Here is a 22,960-nt window from a genome sequence, read left to right on the forward strand (position 1 = left end):
GGGCTGAAAGACAGAATCCAAAAAAAAAAAAAAAAAAAGAGAAGAATGCTGAACTTGGCATACAACAACGTTACGAAAGAAGCTGGCATTACCTCGTGATCAGCACTGACTGAAGTCTAGAAGCAAACCAGGAAATTTATATTGTTTCAGTTTTTTTTTTTAAATTTTACTTAAAAATTTATAAATGCTAAAAAAAAAAAAAGGATTTATAAGAACTTCAAAGTGTGATAAAAAAAAAAAGAGAATATAGTCGCTATAACAAATGTTAATAACTTTTTCATATGTTGTGATTGAAGACATGCAAAACAATGTTAGCCTAATTTGAGTTTTTAAACAAATAAATATAGAGGACTAAATTTGTACAAAGAAAAGCAATCTTCATTAGGTTTTAGTAATTTTTTTAAATTAAAATCATCACAACTAACAAGGTCTACATCTACAAAAATACAATCACAACAGATAATGATTGTGTCTGAAAGACATAAGTCATCTAAATTAGTGCTTTTAATTAGTGTAATATAATGAAAGTGGAAAACACTACTCTAGGTGTTACTGTGATACAAAGCAATGGAGAAGAACTATGGCATTCAACTTACTGTCAGCCTGAACACGTTGTTTAAAAAAATCTGATGTGTTTTGGCCACATATCTGGCTTGTTCAAAGATCAATTTCAGAAGCTCATTTAAATACTTTGGCTGGACATGGTTAACCATGGAGTCCAACTGTTGACCAGAACTGACCAATAGAAGATTTAAGACAAACATTTTTAAGCCTACAAAAGTATCATTGAAATTTAAAAAAAAATCAACTTAGCTATACACACTTTAAAAAAAATTAGGGTATTTCATATTGTATCAAGCTTTTTAATACATACACTAACATTACATTTACTTCTTTCTACACAATTAGAAACTAGAAGAAATAAATACCAATATTACTAAAACACAGTCAAATACCTTTCAGCTATCTGTTGTGTTGCTGTGTTAATCAATTTGTTTAAACTTCCCTTCATGCTAAGTTTCAGGCGCTACAGAATGTAAAACATTTTCAACATTTCATCAGATTAAGTGAATGTAAAACTTATAAACAGGATCATATAAAAAATTTTCTCATTCATTATTTTGATATTAAAAATAGCAGCAACAATATATATTTCCAGAACAGCTCAAGTCGAAACAACAGAAATTAAACAAAAATGTCTAACCTCTACCCCATCAGGTAGTTTATGAAGCGCAAAAAGCGACTCTGTCAAGATGGCTATGAAGTTTTCTAAATTATCTTGTGGGTTGCTATTTAGATTTTCTTTAACTTCATAATAAGAAATTTTGCTAGATGACATCTCACTTCCCTCTAGTTCTGTTTTGATAAAAATAAAATATGATGAGTGAACATTTTCCTAGAAGACATCTCATTTCTTTCTTGTTCAGAAATAACATACAATGCATAAAAATTCAATAAGTTTTGCAAGCAATTATTATAAAAGTTCTAAATTCTTTTTAAACTGTTTTTAAATATATTCTTACTTGGAGCTCTACGAGGGGAGTCTAAACCATCAGACCAGCCCCACACGCTGGCATCTTTGCGACTCAGTCTCATCTGACTTCCTCGCTGAAGACTGAATGATGGTAGTGATCTTTCATAAATTTGCTTACTAAGCTCTTCAATTAGAGTCTCATGCATTCTCTGAAAATGTTTTCATTGAAATTCTGATATTATTTCCCGTTCCATGCTCTAATGACACTAGGAAAAAAGAAAGCACTTGCATGAATTAGTCCTAGTATATGGACTAAGAAATGCACCTATATCTTTGTGTCCTTCTGAGTGTTATATTAGGTTGTGCCTTTGTATTTGTATATTACGGTTCAGTTTTGTATGCATATTGCTACATTTACTTTTTAGTCTTTTATTCGGAAGTGTCTCTAAATGGAATGATTTTACTAACAGTGTTCATCTCATGTCCCTTGACTACTGTGGAAGGGTTGCTGAGACAGTTGGCATAACCAGTTCCCTCTTTTTTACAGTTAGCAGCTATTCTTAGCAGGATATGGTATTTCCCCAGTCAAAATGTGAATATTTTTTATAAATCTGATTGCTCTATTTGGCATTTGTTCTGGTTTCTTTATATGTTTTCTTGAGTTGATGGGTGCATGAGGATGCAAAGTCTAATATTGGTCTGAATAGCAATTTAAGTTTTTGAGTTTTTGTTTGATTCATAAAAATTTCTTAAAAAAAAAAAAAAAAAAGTTACTAAATATAAATGAAAAAGTTCAATTACTAAGTATCGTTAACAAATTGTAGATTCTTAATGAAAGACTTTATGGACAGACTAAAATACTCATAAATAATTAAGTTTAACCTACTTTTATGATTAATTTTGTAATATGAATGTTAAAAAAAATATGTTGCATTGCAATCATTGTCTGTATTTCTATACTCCACATTGTCTGTATTCCTATACTCCACATTGTCTGTATTTCTATACTCCACATTGTCTGTATTTCTATACTTCACATTGTCTGTATTTCTATACTCCACATTGTCTGTATTTCTATACTTCACATTGTCTGTATTTCTATACTTCACAATGTCCGTATTTCTATACTCCACATTGTCTGTATTTCTATACTCCACATTGTCTGTATTTCTATATTCCACATTGTCTGTATTTCTATACTCCACATTGTCTGTATTCCTATACTCCACATTGTCTGTATTTCTATACTCCACATTGTCTGTATTTCTATACTTCACATTGTCTGTATTTCTATACTCCACATTGTCTGTATTTCTATACTTCACATTGTCTGTATTTCTATACTTCACAATGTCCGTATTTCTATACTCCACATTGTCTGTATTTCTATACTCCACATTGTCTGTATTTCTATATTCCACATTGTCTGTATTTCTATATTCCACATTGTCTGTATTTCTATACTCCACATTGTCTGCACATCTATATTCCATGTCTGTATTTCTATATTCCACATTGTCTGTATTTCTATATTCCACATTGTCTGTATTTCTATACTCCACATTGTCTGCATATCTATATTCCACATTGTCTGTATTTCTATTTCTGTATTTCTATACCCCTAAGTCACATCAACACTTTTTATACTAACTTAAAAAAATAAAAATGGTGTCAAAGTTACTAATATTTACATTACCTCTTTAATATTTATGAGATCACTTTTTAGCTCCCTTAAAGCATCCACTCCATATAGTGGGCCTTCCAGCATGGCAACTTGAAGAGATTAAAAGCACAAACAAAATTACTATCTGCAGAAATTTTAGTGATTAATGAACACTAATTAACAGTAACAACCCTAAAACAAGACATTCCAAGAGAAAAAAACTCTACCAGCTTGGACTATCATGTCTGTGGCATGAAGGTAGTGCTTGTTGGCTATGTATGTGTTCATCTTATCTTGCACTTCTTTGATTTGTTCTCTGAGAAATAGGATAACTCCATTACAAGTCACACAAAAAATCATGACACAAGAAAAATATTTTTAAAATACTTCTTTAAAAAACAAAGCTTATATTAAGCGTACTTGTATCAATTAGTTTGCATCAGTCATGTAATAAAATTTGTAATAGATCTGGACTAACAATAAAAACATATTTATAAAAATAAAAAAAAAGGGGGGGGGGGGGGGTAACGACCTGAATTTTAATTCATGGCTCAAGCCTTCTCAGGCTTCTCAAGCCAATATGGTAACCACTCTGCAAGTGGAGAGCTTATGAACATGGAAGATTGTATACATATTGAAGTGAGGCAACTCAACGAGGACATAGACGTTTATTTACATGGAGACATGACAAACACAAAGGGGCATCTGCCTTGAGTACAACATCTCCATATTGGCTCTCTACTTGGGCGGAAATCGTTTTTCTACTAATGTCAACATCCGACTTGTTTGGTCACAGATAGTGCGCACCTTCTTTCTGCACTATCTTGGATGGCAGTGCACATGGCAAAGTCATAACAATATCTATTGTTTCTATAGTCTCGTCCTATTTTTCATGTCATGTTCACTAAGACTCAGATGACTATGTATAAAGGGGACTAATTCAGCTTATACCACCACTTCAAACTAGTTAAATTCTTTCCCTTGTTTGAGATACCAAACAAAATAATTAATTACCAATGGTTAATCAACTAATTGACTTAATTTTTAAAATTGTTTCTTGAGTTGTCAGATAAAAGAAATCACTGTGCAAACATTCAGCTTGATCCAAATTTGGGTGTGGGAGAAATTACAAGTACAAACTTTTGACCAGACAGACAGACAGAGTGAGCTGATATAAGCTTTGTAAAAACAACAACAACAATACAGCCACAGCAGATAAAAACAGTACAGAAACTATACTATTAACTTACACCTGCTCCAACATTGAAAGAACTGCCTTGTGCTCAACTCCATCTTTCCACAACTTTCGCAGCTCATCACGTTTAAAATGAAGTAGAGTTTTACACGAATTCAAATCTTCTTTGATCTTCCTGATCTTGTCTCGAGATTCTTTAGGAAGAAAAAAAAATATCATAAGCACTGTAAGATATGAATGAAAAGATACTGTATTAATGAAGCGCAACATTTTCTCTCAACATTGAAAAGACGGCATCTGATTGAATTAGGTTTATAAAAAGTGAAATAAAAAGTTCATATGTGTTCAACTTGTTTTTAGTTGCTGTATGCTACAAAATATTGGCTACATAAACATATGCAGACAGTAATCTTTTTCAACGTTCTCATGTTCAGTATAGGAGGGTTTAGAAAGTCAGTGGTTTCCAAAGCAAGCAGTTCTCCATACAGTTTGTTTTTTAAAAGAGCATTTAGGAGTCAGCCTCATGCCCCGGAACAAAGTATGTATGAGGATGAGATCAGCATCCTTTGGCAACATTCTGCAGGACATATTTCGCTGGTTTTGATTTAGTGTGTAATTAAAATATTTTAGTTGGCAATAGATACTGATGAAACCAAAAAAAAAAAGTTTTGGCTTACCATTTATACTTTTTGTCATTCCATTAAATGCTTTAAGAATTTGTGTAACATCTTGATAATTATCTATAGAAAAAGTTGAAATAAATAAGTTAATTAATTAATTACAATTGAAAGTTGCTAATTTTCTTAATTTGTTTCATAAATGTTTTTTTTACATTTCTACTAATAGAACAAAACTCACTTGCTACCAATTCTCCAAGTCTCTTGTCACTTTCTCTATAGGCCTTTTCAATTCTAGTCTTTTCCTTTTCTCTTTGTTCAAAATCGGCACTTGAGTTGTAAACAAGACAATTACAATTTTGTTAGAAATCAAGAACTATGGTTCCAATACTAATAAAACATAATAAAGCAGAAAGATAAAACTAACACTGTTTTTAAAAGTACAGCACTGAACAAGCTAAAAATCCAAACACAAGTACCTTGATGACAGAGTCTGCACAATGGACATCAAGTAAGCAGACGACTGAAATGTAAAGAAATGAATATTTTAAAGAACAATTTCTGTTTAATAAAATTATCTATATAGTTGGACAATCATTTCAAAATACTATTTGAAAACACACTATTGCTAAGCATTACTAAAGTTGCATAGGCCTTTATGCAGGTCACTAAAAATATAGGTATAAATTTGCAGGATGGGAAAACTACAAACCGTGTATGCAAGCTGCAGGCACATGAAAACCATCTATTATCATTTTAATTAACATAAGCACTATGCATATAAAACTATACATATCAACATTCGACCATAACAGAGAAGAAACAAAGTCACTGATTTCAAAAACAAAAAGAAGAATTCTTTTGTTCACTTGACAATAAAATTATAAAAGCCAACTTTCTTACATTAACTTCACACGTAGCTTTTAGGTAAAACTTGTATCAAAGTAGATTCTATTTCATTTATCATTGCTAATTTGTTTTGTATTGCCCCCCCCCCCCCAAATGCACAATTTTAAGACATAATTCCTCCAGGATAATAGTTATTATTATTATTAACCATTCACATTGCATTTTATAAAAGAGCTAAAACAAGGTCCACCTGCTAGACAAGACAATGGTGCCTGCAATGATATATCATGCAGACAGATCTAGATCTACACTTAAAATGCAAACAAACCATTGCTCTGAAACTGAAGAATGTAATTTAATTTTCCACAGGCAATGGCGACTTCCACTCTTCCTGAACAATGATATCTAACAGCTGATACCCATCCAAACATCTCAATCAATATCCAAACATTTTTGTATATATATATATATATACTTAATCTCTCTCTATATATGTATATAAATAGTCATGTTTCAAAACAGTAAAAATTAAATAAATAAATCTTTAATCTATTAAGTCTGGTTGACATGTTAGCTACTCACTAGTAACACACTTTTTTAACACGGGTATTGTGCATGGTGGGGTTTGGGGTACAATACAAAACAAAACAACTAATAAGGCTTGTCTTCAAGTCTTAAGATTATATGAGGAGTGCAGCATTTCCCATCGCTGCGCAGCCCCAGCAAAACAACAAATGATTAGTAAATTAGTCAATACACTTACTAAACAATAATAATGCACAGAAGTCCCGAAGTGAAATTACAGTTCACACTCACAGTACTCCTACAGACTGACTCGCACAGTGAGTGTCCTGCGACTGTCACACTTTAGACTACTTTAGTCACTCATTGTCTTATTAAGTCTTTACATTTACTTATAAAATACTAACTTATAGTCTTATAACTTAGACATAAGTCTTAAGTAGAATTGCTAAAGTAGATCTACTCTAGATAGATACATAGATCTAGATTTGCATTATATGAATAAATAATAATAATAAATAAATAAATAATAATTAATTGATTTTGATTATTTAACAGATAGAATTCTCATTTATTTAGTATATAGACTTTTCACTTTAGTCACTTTACTCAGAGTCATTTGTTATTTGTCATCACTTGACCCACTAATTACTATTACTAAGTACTACTGCTCTAGTCTAGACTCTCTCTATATTGACTATATATCTTATCTTATATAATACAGATGTTACTTCAAAAAAGAAGATGATTACTGTGATGTTGCTAGTTCAGGCTGTCTTGAAGTCAACCAATTACTCTGCAATCGTTTGGGTGTAATTGTCCGGGTGTATTACGTGTAGTTGACCAACAACACAAACAAGAACCATACAACACCTGTTTTAACAAGTGTAGAGATGTAGTCGAACGATGATGAACTATTCAACATGTATTTATTATGATAAAGGGCCACAGTAGAAGTCTCTGTCACTAAACACGTCGTTACCCTGGAATATTCTATCGCTAACTGATTTTCCGGTCTCTAACCCAACATATCCCAAACGTCACTAGTCCCGTTCAATATGCGTCTACTATGGTGCGTCGCTAAATAACTAAAATAACTAACCTATATAAATAAGGTGTCTAACAGATTCCTCCCCCCCTTGAAAAAAAAATATGTCAATATTTTTCCACTACTGTCAAGTCTTACAAGGGCATTTTCAATTTAAGGGGAAGACCACAAACATAAAATCTTGACATTTTCATCTTGACATCTTCATCTTGACAGTTCCTCCTATTCATGTCAATGTTCATAACAGTTCATAACCATCCTCCTTAGTACACAGTTCATCATAGAGGAAAATGTGGCATCCTATGGGCACCTCACAAGTCACAATTGTTCTTCACTGACAGTAATCTGATAAAATACAATATTTCAAAAAACAATTACAAACTTTATTTACACATTCAATAAATTTTTTTTTTTTTTTTTCTTACCACCCTTTTATACACTTTTGTCCATTTTTCTTTTATACTCACCCTTTTCCATAGAACTAACTTTCGTCAATGATATATGAAATGATTCACACAAAAAAAATATCCATACTTACTTTTAAATGCTTAACATCAAATTTACTTATCTCCCTTTTTCATAACATATAAATGGTGTCAATATATTAATATATATTACATACTCAATATAATCATAGTTTATTTACAAAAGTATTTCATTTCAATGTCATTCTAGACAATAGATCAGCTACAATATTCACAGATCCACTAATAGCTTTCACTTCAAATTTATACTCCTGTAGTGCTAAGAACCATCTATAAACACGACTGTTTTTCATGCTCTTTTGCTGTATATATTGAATAGGTTTATGATCAGTTAATAATATGAATTTCCTTCCTATTAAATAGCTCTCTAGCTTAGTAATTACCCATATTACAGCTAAGGCTTCTCTTTCAATGACACTATATTTTTTTTCTGCCTCTGACAATTTTCTACTTACATATAATATAGGATGTAAGTTATCATAGTTCTGCATTAAACAACCACCAATAGCATTACCAGATGCATCAGTTGTGACATAAAATATTTTGTCTTTATTAGGTAGTCTTAATATTAGTTCATGACTAAAAACATCTTTAATTCTGTCAATAGCTTTCACACATTCCTCATTACAAACTACTTTTTGAGGTTTTTCTTTTTTAAGTAAGTCATTTAGTGGATTCACTATTTCTGCTAAGTTTTTTATAAACTTTCTGTAATAATTTACTATTCCCAATATACTTTTAATTTGTCTTTTTGTTGTAGGTATTTCAATATTAAGTACTTTCTTTATGTTATCTTCAATAGGGCTAATCATGTTGTTATTTACTTTATGTCCTAAGAAAATTATTTCCTCCAATCCTATTTCTACTTTTTCTGCTTGAATTGTAAGTCCACTTTCTTTTATTATTTTGAATACTTCTTTTACATCTACCAAATGTTCCTCCCAACTATTATTAAAAATACATATGTCATCTAAATAGCAAATAACATTTTCTTTGTTTCCAATTATCATGTTCATCATTCTATTAAATGTGGCAGGTGCATTTACTAATCCAAAACTCATATAATTCCATTGAAAAATACCATATGGTGTTACAAATGCTGTGTAAGGTTTTGCATTTTCTGTTAAAGGTATTTGCCAATAACCTTTAGTTAAATCCAATTTAGTAAAAAATTTTGCTCCATTTAATTTATGTAAAATATCCTCTATATTTGGCATTGGATATGGGTCAAATTCTGTGATGTTGTTAAGTTTCCTATAATCAATACATAACCTTATATCTCCATTCTTCTTTTTGGCTATCACAATTGGTGAAGCATAAGGAGATGTTGATGGTTCAATTATACCTGATTCTAGTAAATTGTCTATTTCTTTCTTTACTTTGTCTTGTAAATGTAGTGGTATTCTATACGGCTTAAGCTTGATAGGTTTTGTGTCTGTTACTTTAATGTCATGTTTAATAATATTTGTTTTTCCTGGTATGCTGGAAAAAATTTCTTTGTATTCCTGTATTATTTTAGTTATATCTTTTGACTTTTCCTTAGTTAAATTATTAAGATTAATCTTTTGCCAAGTTTGATTCTCTTTTGTTTCTATTACAGGTATTTCCTTAATATCATTTTCATTGTGATTTTCATTTGTTATTATCATCAAGCATTCTTCTCTTTCTGAAAATGTATTTTCTATTTCCTCCTGAATGTTTTGTATTAATTCATCTTCTCTATCATGATACAGTTTCAAATTATTTATGTGATATGTTTTAGTTTTCCCATTTATTTCAATTTGATAATTCACATCACTAATTTGTTTTATCACTTTAAATGGACCTTTCCATTGTTTACCAATTTTATTTTTCAGGTCATTTATCAATATTAATACATTGTTTCCTACTTCTAGTGTTTTCAATTGTCTTTTCTTATTTAGATTCTCATGAGCACTTTGTTTATACTTCTTGTTGTTGTTATATGCTTGAGTCCATATTTCTTTCAATTCTGTTGTGATTGTTGTTTCACTGTCATTATTTAATTTATTCTCATTGCCTATTAGATTTTCTTTAAAAACATCTAATTCATCTCTGGGTTTTCTTCCATGTATTATTTCATATGGTGAAAATTGTGTTGCTTCATGGATGTTGTTTCTATGAGCAAATAGTACATAGTTAATGTAATGATCCCACTTGTTCTGATTATTCTGAATTATCTTTGTTAGTGATCTTTTTAATGATCCATCATATCGTTCACATAAACCGTTACTCTCCGAAGAGTATATGTGTTGTATATTATATTGTTTAGTCCATTTCTTAAATTGTTCTGACTTAAACTGAGATCCCTGATCACTCAATATAATTTTAGGTATACCATGTCTTGTAATTATTTTTTTAGTTATGGCATTAATGATATTTTCTGCACTTGTATTTGATAATGGGATTGCCTCTGGGTATCTACTAAACATGTCTATTACTGTTAGAATGTATTTGTTATTATTTTCAGTTTGAATTAAAGGACCTATTAAATCAATAGATACTTTCTGAAATGGTGCTGTAGGTTCATCCATTTCTTGAATAGGTGCTTTATTCACTAGACTTTTGTTAGATCTCTTTTGACATATGTCACATGAGTTTATGTATTTGTTTATTGTTGCTTTCATTTTGGGCCAAAATACTTGTTTTGACAAATTCCTATAACATTTCTTTACTCCCCTATGTGCTGCTAAATTATTATCATGTGTCATGATTAAAACATCTTTCCAATATTTCTGTGGTAAGACAAGTTGTTTTATTTTCTTGTTATCATTACTTGTTTGTCTAAATAATATTTTATTCTCTATACAAAATTTCTCCATTGGATTATTATTGTTTTTATCTGATATTCTTGAATAAATTTTCCCAATAATATTGTCATTCATTTGATCTAATGCAAATGTGGGTGTTGTTTCTTTTTCACTTTGAGATATTTGTGTTTCAAGACTATTTTGTGTTTCATTTTCTATCTCTCTTTCCTTAACATCTGTATTTTCTATTTGTATTACATTACTGGTTTCTTCTTCTTTATCATTACTTATTACATTTATTGTATTTTCCTGTTTCTCATCTTTTTTATCCATTGATCTTGTTATTATCATACTTGTTATATTTTGTGTTTCTATGTTTTCATGATTTTGTCTTATGTTTTTGTATTTGTTTTGCCAGTCTTCTAATTCTTTTCTTGAACATTCTTTAACTCCTTTTATGTTTCCTACTAACATATCATATCTCATTTCTGGTATTGCAATGCCATCACAATAACCAGTGAAAAATGGAGTTTCAATGTATACCCTTATAGCTTTAAATTCCCTTACAGTGCCATCTGCTAATTCTACTTTCTTAGTAAACCCTTTATACCAATGAGGTTTGACAAATTTAGTTTTTACTGCCAAAGTGTTACAACCTGAATCCCTGATTAATTCCACTGGAATTCTATCTACAAACCCTGGGTACACTGCAAAATTGTTCCTATTTCCTTCCATGAAATATATCCTATCTGTACCTTTATTTTTGTATTCCCTACTGTAACTCCTATTTCTATAATTTCCCCTGTCATTCCTATCTCTACTCCTATATCTACTGTTATTTTGTTCATTGTATCTATTTCTACTTCCAGACCTACTATTCCCTCTTCTACAGTTAGCTGCTATATGACCTTTTCCTTGACATTTAAAACAGGTTATTTCACTATATTTTCTATTTCCACTATTTGATCTGTTTCTATTTCTACTTCTATCAACATTTTCTTTGGTGTATCCTATTAAATCTACTTTGCTCTTATCTCTATCAGAAAATGGTTTATTTGGATAGGCATTTTTGTATACTCTCATTATTTCTGTTATTTCATCTATAGTTTTTGGGTTTCTTTCTCTAATAAAAGATTGTAATTGAGGATCACATTTATTTACAAAGTTGTCCACTAGAATAAAATTTTTTAATCCCTCATAAGAGTTTGTCACTTTTTCTAATTTTACCCACTTATTGAAGAAATCCTTTTCCATATTAATGGTAGTTTGGGGTTCTATTTCTAATGATGGTATATTGTCAAAATATTTCTTTCTAAAAGTTGTAGCATTATGACCATAGGCATTTAACAACTCTCTTTTTAAAACTTGATAGCTATCATCAATATGATGGTCATGATTTTGGCATATTGTTAGAGCTTGACCATGAACAAAGTCTATCAGTATTTCAGACCATTCCTCTTCAGGCATATTAAATGTAGACATTTTTGCCTCATATCTTTTCAAAAAATCACCAATGTCATCCTTCTGTTCATCAAAACTTTGTATCTTTCTCTTTAGCCATGTCTGCGAATTAGGGTTGTCTCTTTGAGTGGTATAATTATTTGAGTTATTTGTGTTATTTCCTTGTTCAGTTTGAGCTCTGGCTTGTGCTGCATCCAATCTCATCTTCTCCATTTTAGCTTCATGTTCTCTAATTTTTTCTCTTTCTTTGTCTTGCCTTTCTATCTCTTCTTTCTGTCTTTGACGTTCCGTTTCTTCCCTCACAACTTGCTGTACATAAGCTGCTAAGTCCTTTCCTTTTAACTCCATGGCCTTTCCATCCTGCATAGCTGTTTCCTTAACCTCCTTAAGGTCCACATATGATGATGTAGCCATTGTGTTTTATATTTTATATATATTTTTACTTAGACTATATTGGTTATGGCTATACTTTAAAAGTTTTTACACACTTTTATACCAGTTTTAAGTGTTATGTCTCTATCTATAGATTTAGTAAATGTGTAAATCTAGTCTGAGTTATTATGGTTATATTCAAATCTGTATATTAGGTCCAGTATTACACACAAATTTAAATCTAGTATATTATAGTATGTATAATAATACTATTTAGATCTATAGTTATCAAGAGCACTATGACTTTTAGATCTAGTATGAATAACTATGATCAATTTTAAAACCTGGTATGACTGGCACTGAAGTCACAGTGAAGTGTCTAGAGTAAATTCAAAGACTGTCTAGAGTCTAGATCTAGAGTAGATTATGGTTCTATTTAACCATACGAAACAAATATGTGTATACAATGTCAAATATATCTTCAACAAGATATATATATCTAGAATGTACTACCTTCATTCATCTTCCAATTAATAATATTTCAAATTAGAGTCTAGATAATCAAATTGTACCAAAGAGATGTACAAAATTTGCAGATCTAAATTTAGCCAGACGATAGTGTTTGACTACATAGCCAGTTTCGGCATTATTCTCATGGCAAAATCATATTTGATTTTAACCGCTCAAACTAAAATTATTTTAGTCTGATTCACAGTAAAAGAATCCTACCCGCACTTTCTATCATTAAGTGAAAAAAAAATACAGATCTAATTAAATTAATAAAAATAAATAATTTAAAATAATATAAACAAATGAAATAATTAAATGAGACTATCACTATGGGTTGGGATGTGACAATATGGCACACAATGATAACGTCACGAAGTAACCAGGCAACAACGGATATGACGTTTACACAAACAAAACAAATTACAACCCTAAACGTATAATATAGCTTTTCATCTAAATTACGTCTTCTACCCCGACGGGTTTTAAGGCGCACCACCTGATTTTACTCAGGCTAACGTACCAAATTTAGACAAAATCTATTTCTAAGGGCAATCTAAACATATACTAATAAGAAAAATGGCACTTAGCTTTTGATAAGAAAGATCCCTTTGTTCGGACTCCCGAATATGCTAGATCACAACAAATTCCACTGCCTCTCTTCCAGTTCTGACTCTGTTCTCCGGTGCTACCAGTATCCCACGTAATGCCACAGATGTCCTGATATGCTATAGCAAAATGTTCCAGTTTCTTCGACGACTGTTGATGACCGTATGTGTAGTTCCGACGACTTTGTGTACACAGTTACTGACGAATAGGTTAACGGTTCTTCTGGCGATGACTTGACTTGTGTAGACGACTACTGACAAATAACAGTCTCTTGACGGCAACTTGATCTGGACGACTGACGAATAACGAATTTCTTGACGATGACTTGATCTGGGCTGACGAATAACGGCTTTCTTGACGATGACTTGATCTGGGCTGACGAATAACGACTTTCTTGACGATGACTTGATCTGGGCTGACGAATAACGGTTCTCTAAAATAGTTCACTGCTTCTGCTGCTACTCTGGTAGTACGACGAAGTTTGCTGTTGTACTCTGCTTCAATAAACCAAACTGTCCAATGTAGACTAGGTGAGACCAAGGTCACCTCCGACGACGTTCCGTTAGACGATTAACGGTTTTCAACGAAATTAAGTGGGTGTAGCTGTTTCCACTACTTCACTGCTAACAAGTCTAGATATGGTCTAGACCGACGAATACTAAATATATCAATATTCAGTAATGATACATACAACTTTACTAACCTTCCAAAGGTTAAACACAGTGACCGTTATAAACGTGGCAAGCAACCGGTTCCATGAGCAAACTGCTCCACAAGAATCTCTCCAAGGGTAAGACGACAGAGCGATTTCGATTTAGTTAGCTACCAAACTTGTAGTACTCACAATACTTCTGACAGCGGGCAAACTGTCCTTCTCGAAACTGACGAGGTAAAACTTGATACTCGATGTGGCTCCTATGACGAAGAAAAAAATATGTCCAACAGGTTCACTAACGATCTCTCACCCGTTATGAATGAACGGTTTCTCTGGTTGTAGGTCGATTCAGCAAATGAAGATCAGGCTTTGATACTATACTGGTTAGGTAGACCAGACGTTGCGATGATTACTGTCCTGACGAAGGTCACCCTGAGTTAACGGCTCAATGAACGTGCGATCAAACAGGCGACGACTGCTTGTAGATCTAGAACAAAGTCACTCTGCGATAATGCTGTGTTCAGCCGTACTCCGATGAAATCTTATATCTTCGAGTGCACGACCCTCACCTGAGTAAACGTTCTGCTTCGAGGTCCGGTTCGATGTTCAGCTTCATCAGGGGTCCGGCTTCGAGGTTCGGGGTCGCCACTGTGATGTTGCTAGTTCAGGCTGTCTTGAAGTCAACCAATTACTCTGCAATCGTTTGGGTGTAATTGTCCGGGTGTATTACGTGTAGTTGACCAACAACACAAACAAGAACCATACAACACCTGTTTTAACAAGTGTAGAGATGTAGTCGAACGATGATGAACTATTCAACATGTATTTATTATGATAAAGGGCCACAGTAGAAGTCTCTGTCACTAAACACGTCGTTACCCTGGAATATTCTATCGCTAACTGATTTTCCGGTCTCTAACCCAACATATCCCAAACGTCACTAGTCCCGTTCAATATGCGTCTACTATGGTGCGTCGCTAAATAACTAAAATAACTAACCTATATAAATAAGGTGTCTAACATTACGTCCTACGCTTCATGCATTTAGCCATGCATATTAACCAATGACTTAAATTCTGCCAAGTCACTGGTTTTCCTGGCTAGCTCAGGCAACCCATTCCATGCTCTAATAGCACTAGGGAAGAAGGAGCATTTGTACAAAGTTGTCCTAGCATATGGGATGAGGAATGTGCCTTTATCTTTGTGTCTTTCTGAGTATTTTATTAAATTTTGTTTTTGTATTTGAAGATTATGGTTCAGTGTTTTATGTATAATTGCTACTTTACTTTTGAGACTTCTGTCCTGAAGGCTTTCTAAATTTAGTGATTTTACTAAGAGTGTTACTCTAGTCAAATGTGAATATTCGTTTGTTATGAATCTCACTGTTCCAGTTTCTTAATGTTTTCTTGAGTTTAGGAGTCCCAAACAGAGGATGCATATATTCTATTATTGGCCTAACCAAGGTTAAATAACATTTTAGTTTTATGTTCTTATTTGATTTATATAAATTTCCTTTAATATATTATATAAATCTAGATCTAGTACTAGTACTGTGGCAGCAACAGGCAAGGGTGTAACAAGTAATTGTACAAATGTGACAAGCACATGGAGCGCAAGCAAAAAATTCATATTGGAAAATTATTTTTCTGTGACCTGGTGATGCATTTACTATCACTATACTATAAGACAAGGCCACAAGGTAGCACTGTGCATCTCAGGTTTAATAAAAAGTATCAACACATAATTATGGATTTCTGTTTAAATTTTAATGAAGTTTAAAAAGTTACAGCACTTGAAGTGTTAAAAATGTGCGTGTCGTTTTTTGACATAACTTTATATAAAAAAAAATGTGTTACCTTCTAACTCAAATTTCAAAATATTAAAAAAATACCACCACCAATTCATGCATTTCTGTTTCAAATTTTATATATTTATCTCTTAAAGTTAAGAAGTTACAGCCTTTTAACCAGGAAAAAGTACTACTTTTTTTGTAGCTTTTTTTTTGCGACATAGACCATCTTCTGTGCCTGAAAAAATTCTTCTAAACTTATATCAAGGGTTTAAAAATAAAATAAGTATCAACAGAGGATCAGGCATTTCTGTTGAAAATTGTATACAATTATCTCTTATGGTTCAAAAGTTACAAACTTTTTAAGTGTGAAAAAGTACTTCTTTGTCCATCACTTCTTTTCGACATGTATCCCCACTTTAATATCAGATAAAATAATCCTGTTACAGTCTATCACATGTTTGAAATTAGGATAAATATCAGGAAATAGATAAAGTTAAAAGTTAAAAAGTTGAAATTGAGTTTTGTAGACGATAGACCTACATATTAAATAAGAAATTTAATAGTAGATCTAATATTAGTAGTAAACTTCTAGCTCACAAAGCTGATTTCATTTATATTTATGAACTTTAATTGTTTAGAATGTAAATATTGAAGGAAATAAACAAATTATGGGGTCTTGAGCTTCAAGGAATGTCAGAAAGGTGTGGACTAAATGGCGACATTGTGATGGCAGAAAATAACAAAATATTTAAAAAGTGGGATCAAAATCATCTGAAACATTTTTTTTCAAATGCGCTTTAAAGTTCATGCGTACATGTTTAGTACACAAAAACTATTTGAATATATGCAGAATATTAGGTTTTACAAAGCCTGACATGTTGTTTTTTTTTTGTTCAAAAAATTTTTCTATATAGACTATCACCAAAACTGTCCATGGCCATTATTTTCTTTGTTAAATGGCATTTACCACTTTGTAAGCGCCACGTAAGACTTACAGGGATAAAACTTGGTAGAATTATGGCCAGGCATGATATCTAATATGAAAAAAAAATTTACCATTGTTCTCTATCATAACTTCTGTATTGGTGAAAACAAAAAAATGATATTTTCATTATAAGTAAAAAAAAAATAATTTAACTCTAAAAAAAAGAATCCTCATTAAGCATTTTAAAGGCCATTGTGACAGTCAATCATTGTCTTAAGTAGTCAATAGCACATCTTTAAGCCTCTTATAGTTCATTTATAACATATAATCTATTTCTAAGTGAAACAAGTGTAAAAAAAAAAAAAAAGAAAAAAAAATGTAATCTCAAGTTTTTAGGTCATTTTCTACTCCACTTTTCTGTTTTTCTTCCCATACCCAGAGAGTAGTCTTAAAGACCAACTTGACCACGATAACCCAGTTGCAACCTCCATATTTTGTCACATCTAATGCAGACAAAAGCATCACTCTCACTGGTATAGAGGGAAGCATATGGCCTCTGAAAGAGACAACCGGAGAGCTGTCACAAAAGGTCGTGGGACAAATATTTGAGACCTAAAGACGAACCCATGCTGATGATAGGTGCAATCGCAGAAAAGAATCTTTTTATTATTACAATATACAGAATGGATAATTAATTCTTAATTTGTCACTGTAATTGACACATTTCCTAACACAAACTGTTTCAAAAGCAATTTTATTAAAAAAAAAAAAAAGATTATCTTCTAAAAGTGATTTTAGTTAAATAAATAATATGATATTAGAACTTGAAATATGTATTAGTTAGTCTCATAACAGCAACAAACTAATCACAAATTACCTCAGTTGTTACTGCTCTTACAATCTTATTTGATAATATATATATACATATAATTTTTTGAAAACAAATTAATATAATGCACACTGATAAAACTGTTTATCATTCAAATTTGTCTAATTCTGCTTTAAAACAACATAACCAAAAAAAGCAAGGTTACAAAGACAGTTTGTGTGGAGACACAAAATCAAAATCGGCCTCCGAAGTAGTCCACCTAGAGACAGATGGACAGATCTAGACATTGGTAGAGGATAGAACATATTAGGCTGTAAAAAAATATACTTAAAAAATCATCAAAAAATATATATATATTTTACAGACTCAAAAAAATGTAGAAATATTTATTAACTAAAAACACAATAATCAATGTTTCAGCTGGGTTTCGAACCCAGGATCTTCTGCATGTTAGGCATATATGATAACCACTACACTAAGGAAACACATATGGAAATGTAATATATATTTGAAATCTTTCCTTATACTTTTAGTTTGATACCATAGGTATGTTACTATCTCCATTGTCATTAGTCATGCAAACTAGACATTGATCTAGCTAGATGTAAACCTAGTTTTAGATATAAATCTAGATTCAAGATCTAAGTCTAAGCCTATATCTAGAAATAGATCTAAGACTAGATATAGACTAATTATAGAAATAGATCTCAGTCTCTAACTCTAAAATGTTTGTTGTTTTGTTTGTAAAATGTTTTACATGTTTCGGATGTTCCTTCAGAGTTGAAGATAATTACTTCCTAGTCCAAACCTTCCGCAGGACGACGGGGGGTGGGAGCAGGCAGGGTTTGAACCTGGGATCATCGATAAATCTGAACGACAGTCCAGCGCGCAAACCGCATGACTAGGCAGCCATCCTAGATCTAGAGTTAGATCTAAGTCATTCTAAGTCCATATACTAAGTTAGATATAAGTCATTCTAAGTCCATATACTATATCTAAGTAGAGTTAGATTTAAGTCTCTAAGTCTATATATCTAAGTCTAGATATAGATATATATAGAATTTTGATATAGAATCTACCATAGAATCTACCATATCTAGACTAAAACTCGTATATAGATCTATGTAGATCTGGCCTCTATTTATTGTATTAGATGCAGATTGTTGTTAAGTGTATTGCCTAATCAGCATGTGTGAAAACTGTGTGGTAAAAAGTAGTTGTTTTTTTTAAAAATTACAATTGAAATGAAGTTCGTATTTAAATTCTTTTTAAAAACAACATTTGAATCAGTATTCTATTCCATGAGTTAGTTAATAATGGAAAATCTATTTTATAATGATCCATTGATACTTTTTCCATAGTGACCTTGATGCTAATTTTTTTTGTACCTATGCACGAATCTATGAATGAAGCTTGATTTATTAATGAAGAAGACTGTGACCTTTTTAATAAGACTTACTTCCCCTGAAGTTTTTCATTGAAAAGTGGTGTAATTTTTTGAAAAATCTACTAGCATAATATATAATTTAAAAAATTAGATGGTTCACTTTTGGAAAAGAAAAAAGTAGCCGTTGCATCAGAACTTTGAATGATCTAATTTATCATGATGTCCGATTTTCATTTTCTCTTCTAGTTTCTGAGATCTAAACGGGACAGACAGACAGACAGGCCACACAAAACTAATATCGTTTTTTCCCCTTTCGGGGGCCGCTAAAAATTTAGCTTTAGGTAGATATATATTGGTATCTATCTGCTTTCCATAGAGCTATGGTACTTGGTGTTCAAGGAACACACACACATTATTAATCCAATTAGATGAAATTTTAATAAGTGAATGCAATATTGTCAATAATACAATTTCTTCAACCAAAATCTTTAGCATATTTATAGTCATTATAGACTATTATCGGAAGGAAACATAATTAAAAGATCTAGATCTATATATGGATTAAAAAACAACAACATGTGAACAGCAATACACAATATGGTGGGCAGAAACACATTGTAGGCCTGCTATTTTCTAGGATATGGACTAGATCAAGTTGTACTTTAGTACTAGAATCTAGATTAGTACATAGAGCCTAGTAGTAGTAGACTAAGTAGATCTATACCTAGTTAGTAGTACAGTACTGTATTGGTATTACTATTGAGACTATTCTAGGTACTAGTTTCGATCTAAATATGTAGATATCAGTCTAGATCTATAATCTAAATCTGTGAGAGAGAAAAGCATCTTGAATGGCTATGAGACTAAAACGTTTTAGTGTCCCTAAAACTAAAACCCACATTAAAAAGATGACTAAATAAAGGCTTAACTTAAATGACTTAAAAGTTATAGAAAATGTTTTTCATACATGTTTTTTACTTAAATTTTAAGCATTATATATATAATTATATTACAGAAAACAAGTATGAAAATTAAAAAATGGTTTCTGTGATTGACCCCAAAACCTCTTCAGTTGGTCTTTAACTACTTTAAGTCTAGACTCTACCTCGAGTCTAACTCTAGACTAGACACTAAGACAGGCAGTGAGACAGTGTCACAGTCATATTTTTTTTATTGACTCATATTAGTCACAGTGAGTAAGTGACAGACAGTAGTGCCAGTACTATTACTATAATAATATAAATATTCATGATCTACTAAAAAAAATAAAGTACTACAGACTACAGTCACAATAACACTAACAGTGACTACACTCAGTTGACTCAGAGTCAGACTGGACTACACTTGACTTGAGTCAAGTCTTGACTACAGTGACTACAGTCCAGTCCTAGATCTACACCATATACTGATATAATAGAGTCTATATACTATAGAGACCATTATGATTCTCTAAGCAGTGCAGATACTTGAAATAATTATTTAATAGTACATTCAAATATTATTACCGAATCTTTTCCGCTTTGTCCGTATAGTTGGTTTTGAGAAGGCGTCTTCGATTTCTCGCTGGATGACATCTTGAATCAATGATTGTAAATAATAGAGAGTAGTCTGCTCCTTGTTTTCCATCTTCTCCACTCCCCCCTCCTACATGGCTAAAAAGTTTTAAAATGTGGGGCAGTGAGGCACATATTATAATAATGTTATAACTCTGCAATGCGCACCGCCATCCAGGCTAGTGCTAGAAGGTGCGCACTGTGATAGACTAAACCTAAAAGGATGTCAACATTAGAAAGAAGAACGATTTCTCCCAAGGAGAGAGCCAATATGGAGAGACTGTGCTAAGAGAAGATGTTGTTTTATGTAGCTGTGATGTCCTGTAAATAAACATCTATGTCTCGTTGAGTTGTCCATACGGACAATAATAAGATTATTATTATTAAGTTATTACAATAATAATATTTAGAAAATGTCTGATAGATAGGCTACATTTTCGATAAAGTTATACTTTATAATATATAATTATATAGGAAATTCTTTCTTTGCATTTGCGTATAATTGTTGTATTAACCCCGCATCTATAATATTATGGTAAAAAAAAAGTTTTTTTTTTATTTTGCTATTTCATTTTTTATTGGGGCCACCAAATTCATTTTAGACAAAGCAAGATATGGCGATTTTTTTAATGTGTGACATTTTACCCCATGCCCTGTGTCAACTTATCCCGGTTTGGGGCAAGATGTCACAACCTTAACCCAACCACGTTTCTGTTGCATAACTCTGATAAATAAAGAGATAAAGTTAATTTCATTTGCTCTAATTGTACTAAAAAAGTTTGTAAAATGTTTTACATGTTTCGGATGGTCCTTCAGAGTTGAAGATAGTTTACTTCCTAGTCCAAACCTCCCGCAGGACGACGGGGGATGGGAGCGGGCAGGGTTTGAACCCTCGACCGTCGATAAATCCGAACGACAGTCCAGCGCGCAAACCGCACGACCAGGCAGCCATTGTTGTCTGAATGTTTACGTAACAACATGCTAAGTTTGGTGAGAATCAATGAATTCTAAATATGTTTAAAACATCAAAATTTGAAAATTGTGACGACTAGCCCCAGCTTCCCCTACGTCACGGTTCAAGTAATTACCAAAGCAAATATAGGCTACTGATTAGACCTCTATAACTTTCATAACTTTAATTCTTACTTAAAATTTGTGTTTTTTCGCGTCTGACACATAAATAATTTTTGCGTTCAGCAATATAGCACATTAGAGATTTTCTTCCAGGCTTTCGTAATTTGAGAAGTGAGAACCAGACGTCTGCAGAATCGGCTGAACAAATGCTTCAAGTAATAAATAATCCCCATTTATTTTTAAATAAACTGCGAGGCTAAAGCTATCACGGTGCTTCCATTATAAGCGGAAAGCAAATGGGGCTTCGGGCATACACAAAAGAAGTTCCACAAGCCTTATGTGCACATATCGAGCCTCCTTGATGGAATGCCGACGTGGTAGTCGCTGAGCTAATCCGGTAATTATAGACTTGCTTCATGGGCGTAGCCAGGATTCTTTTTCGGGGGGGGGATTTTTTTTCTCCCCCCCTGACACCCCCCCCCCCTAGCGAATTTTTTTTTATATCTATTCATGTGTGTGTGTGTGTAAATAATCTTTATTGCATTCTGACCCTTCATTCTTTCGGAAGACGTTTATTGTGCCCTAGAATAGGTTCTTCCATGAGTTAGTGGAAAAATTGTAGATTCCCCGCCAATACTAGCAAGAGGGTCTGGGGGAGCGCTAGGAGCTCCCACAGCGCGGGGCGAAGCCCCGCCGCCAAGCACTATTTCTGATATTGAAAGCCGACAAAATGCATATTCTGAGGTATCTACAGTGCATTTTCCTGCTATTAAAAAGTTTTATTTCAAAAACCTAATGTGCTATTCTTACTGACTTAGACCCTCCCGCGCCGTTTGGCGCATTTGCCGTCAAGCTGTATCCATAAAATTGTAGATTCCCTGCCATTACTAGCAATGGGGTCTGGGGAGCGCTAGCGCGGGGCGAAGCCCCGCCGCCAAGCACTATTTCTGATATTGAAAGCCAACAAAATGCATATTCTGAGGTATCTACAGTGCATTTTCCTGCTATTAAAAAGTTTTATTTCAAAAACCTAATGTGCTATTCTTACTGACTTAGACCCTACCGCGCCGTTCGGAGCATTTGACGTCAAGCTGTTTCCATAAAAATCTGTCACTGGTAATGTCTGAAGCCTCTTCCCACCTGCCATGAGGACCTCAATGAATGAGTGGCGTCAA

At 32.6% G+C, this 22,960-nt stretch overlaps 1 protein-coding gene across 7 annotated transcripts in view; it reads right to left on the reverse strand.

Annotated features, from left to right (window-relative positions):
- Nucleotides 1-20,799, reverse strand: part of LOC106054598 (exocyst complex component 4-like) — a 36,571-nt gene extending 15,772 nt beyond the window's left edge. For 4 of the 7 annotated variants that reach the window (XM_013210527.2, XM_056018202.1, XM_056018199.1 and 1 more), the window contains exons 1-12: nucleotides 20,664-20,799; nucleotides 5,429-5,472; nucleotides 5,191-5,279; nucleotides 5,010-5,072; nucleotides 4,388-4,526; nucleotides 3,365-3,453; nucleotides 3,171-3,247; nucleotides 1,524-1,683; nucleotides 1,205-1,356; nucleotides 957-1,027; nucleotides 597-735; nucleotides 93-116 (exon numbers count right to left, since the gene is read on the reverse strand). In XM_013210527.2, coding sequence (XP_013065981.2) covers nucleotides 93-116; nucleotides 597-735; nucleotides 957-1,027; nucleotides 1,205-1,356; nucleotides 1,524-1,683; nucleotides 3,171-3,247; nucleotides 3,365-3,453; nucleotides 4,388-4,526; nucleotides 5,010-5,072; nucleotides 5,191-5,279; nucleotides 5,429-5,472; nucleotides 20,664-20,732 — 1,116 coding nt within the window. In that variant the 5' untranslated portion in view covers nucleotides 20,733-20,799. Of the gene's footprint in view, nucleotides 1-92; nucleotides 117-596; nucleotides 736-956; nucleotides 1,028-1,204; nucleotides 1,357-1,523; nucleotides 1,684-3,170; nucleotides 3,248-3,364; nucleotides 3,454-4,387; nucleotides 4,527-5,009; nucleotides 5,073-5,190; nucleotides 5,280-5,428; nucleotides 5,473-7,072; nucleotides 7,714-12,967; nucleotides 15,262-20,663 lie in introns of those variants that run through there. The other 3 variants (XM_056018204.1, XM_056018203.1, XM_056018201.1) reach the window with 3 other exon arrangements.
- Between the last annotated feature and the right edge of the window lie 2,161 nt (nucleotides 20,800-22,960).

This window comes from Biomphalaria glabrata, chromosome 1 (assembly GCF_947242115.1).
Source record: "Biomphalaria glabrata chromosome 1, xgBioGlab47.1, whole genome shotgun sequence".
NCBI lineage: Eukaryota > Metazoa > Mollusca > Gastropoda > Planorbidae > Biomphalaria > Biomphalaria glabrata.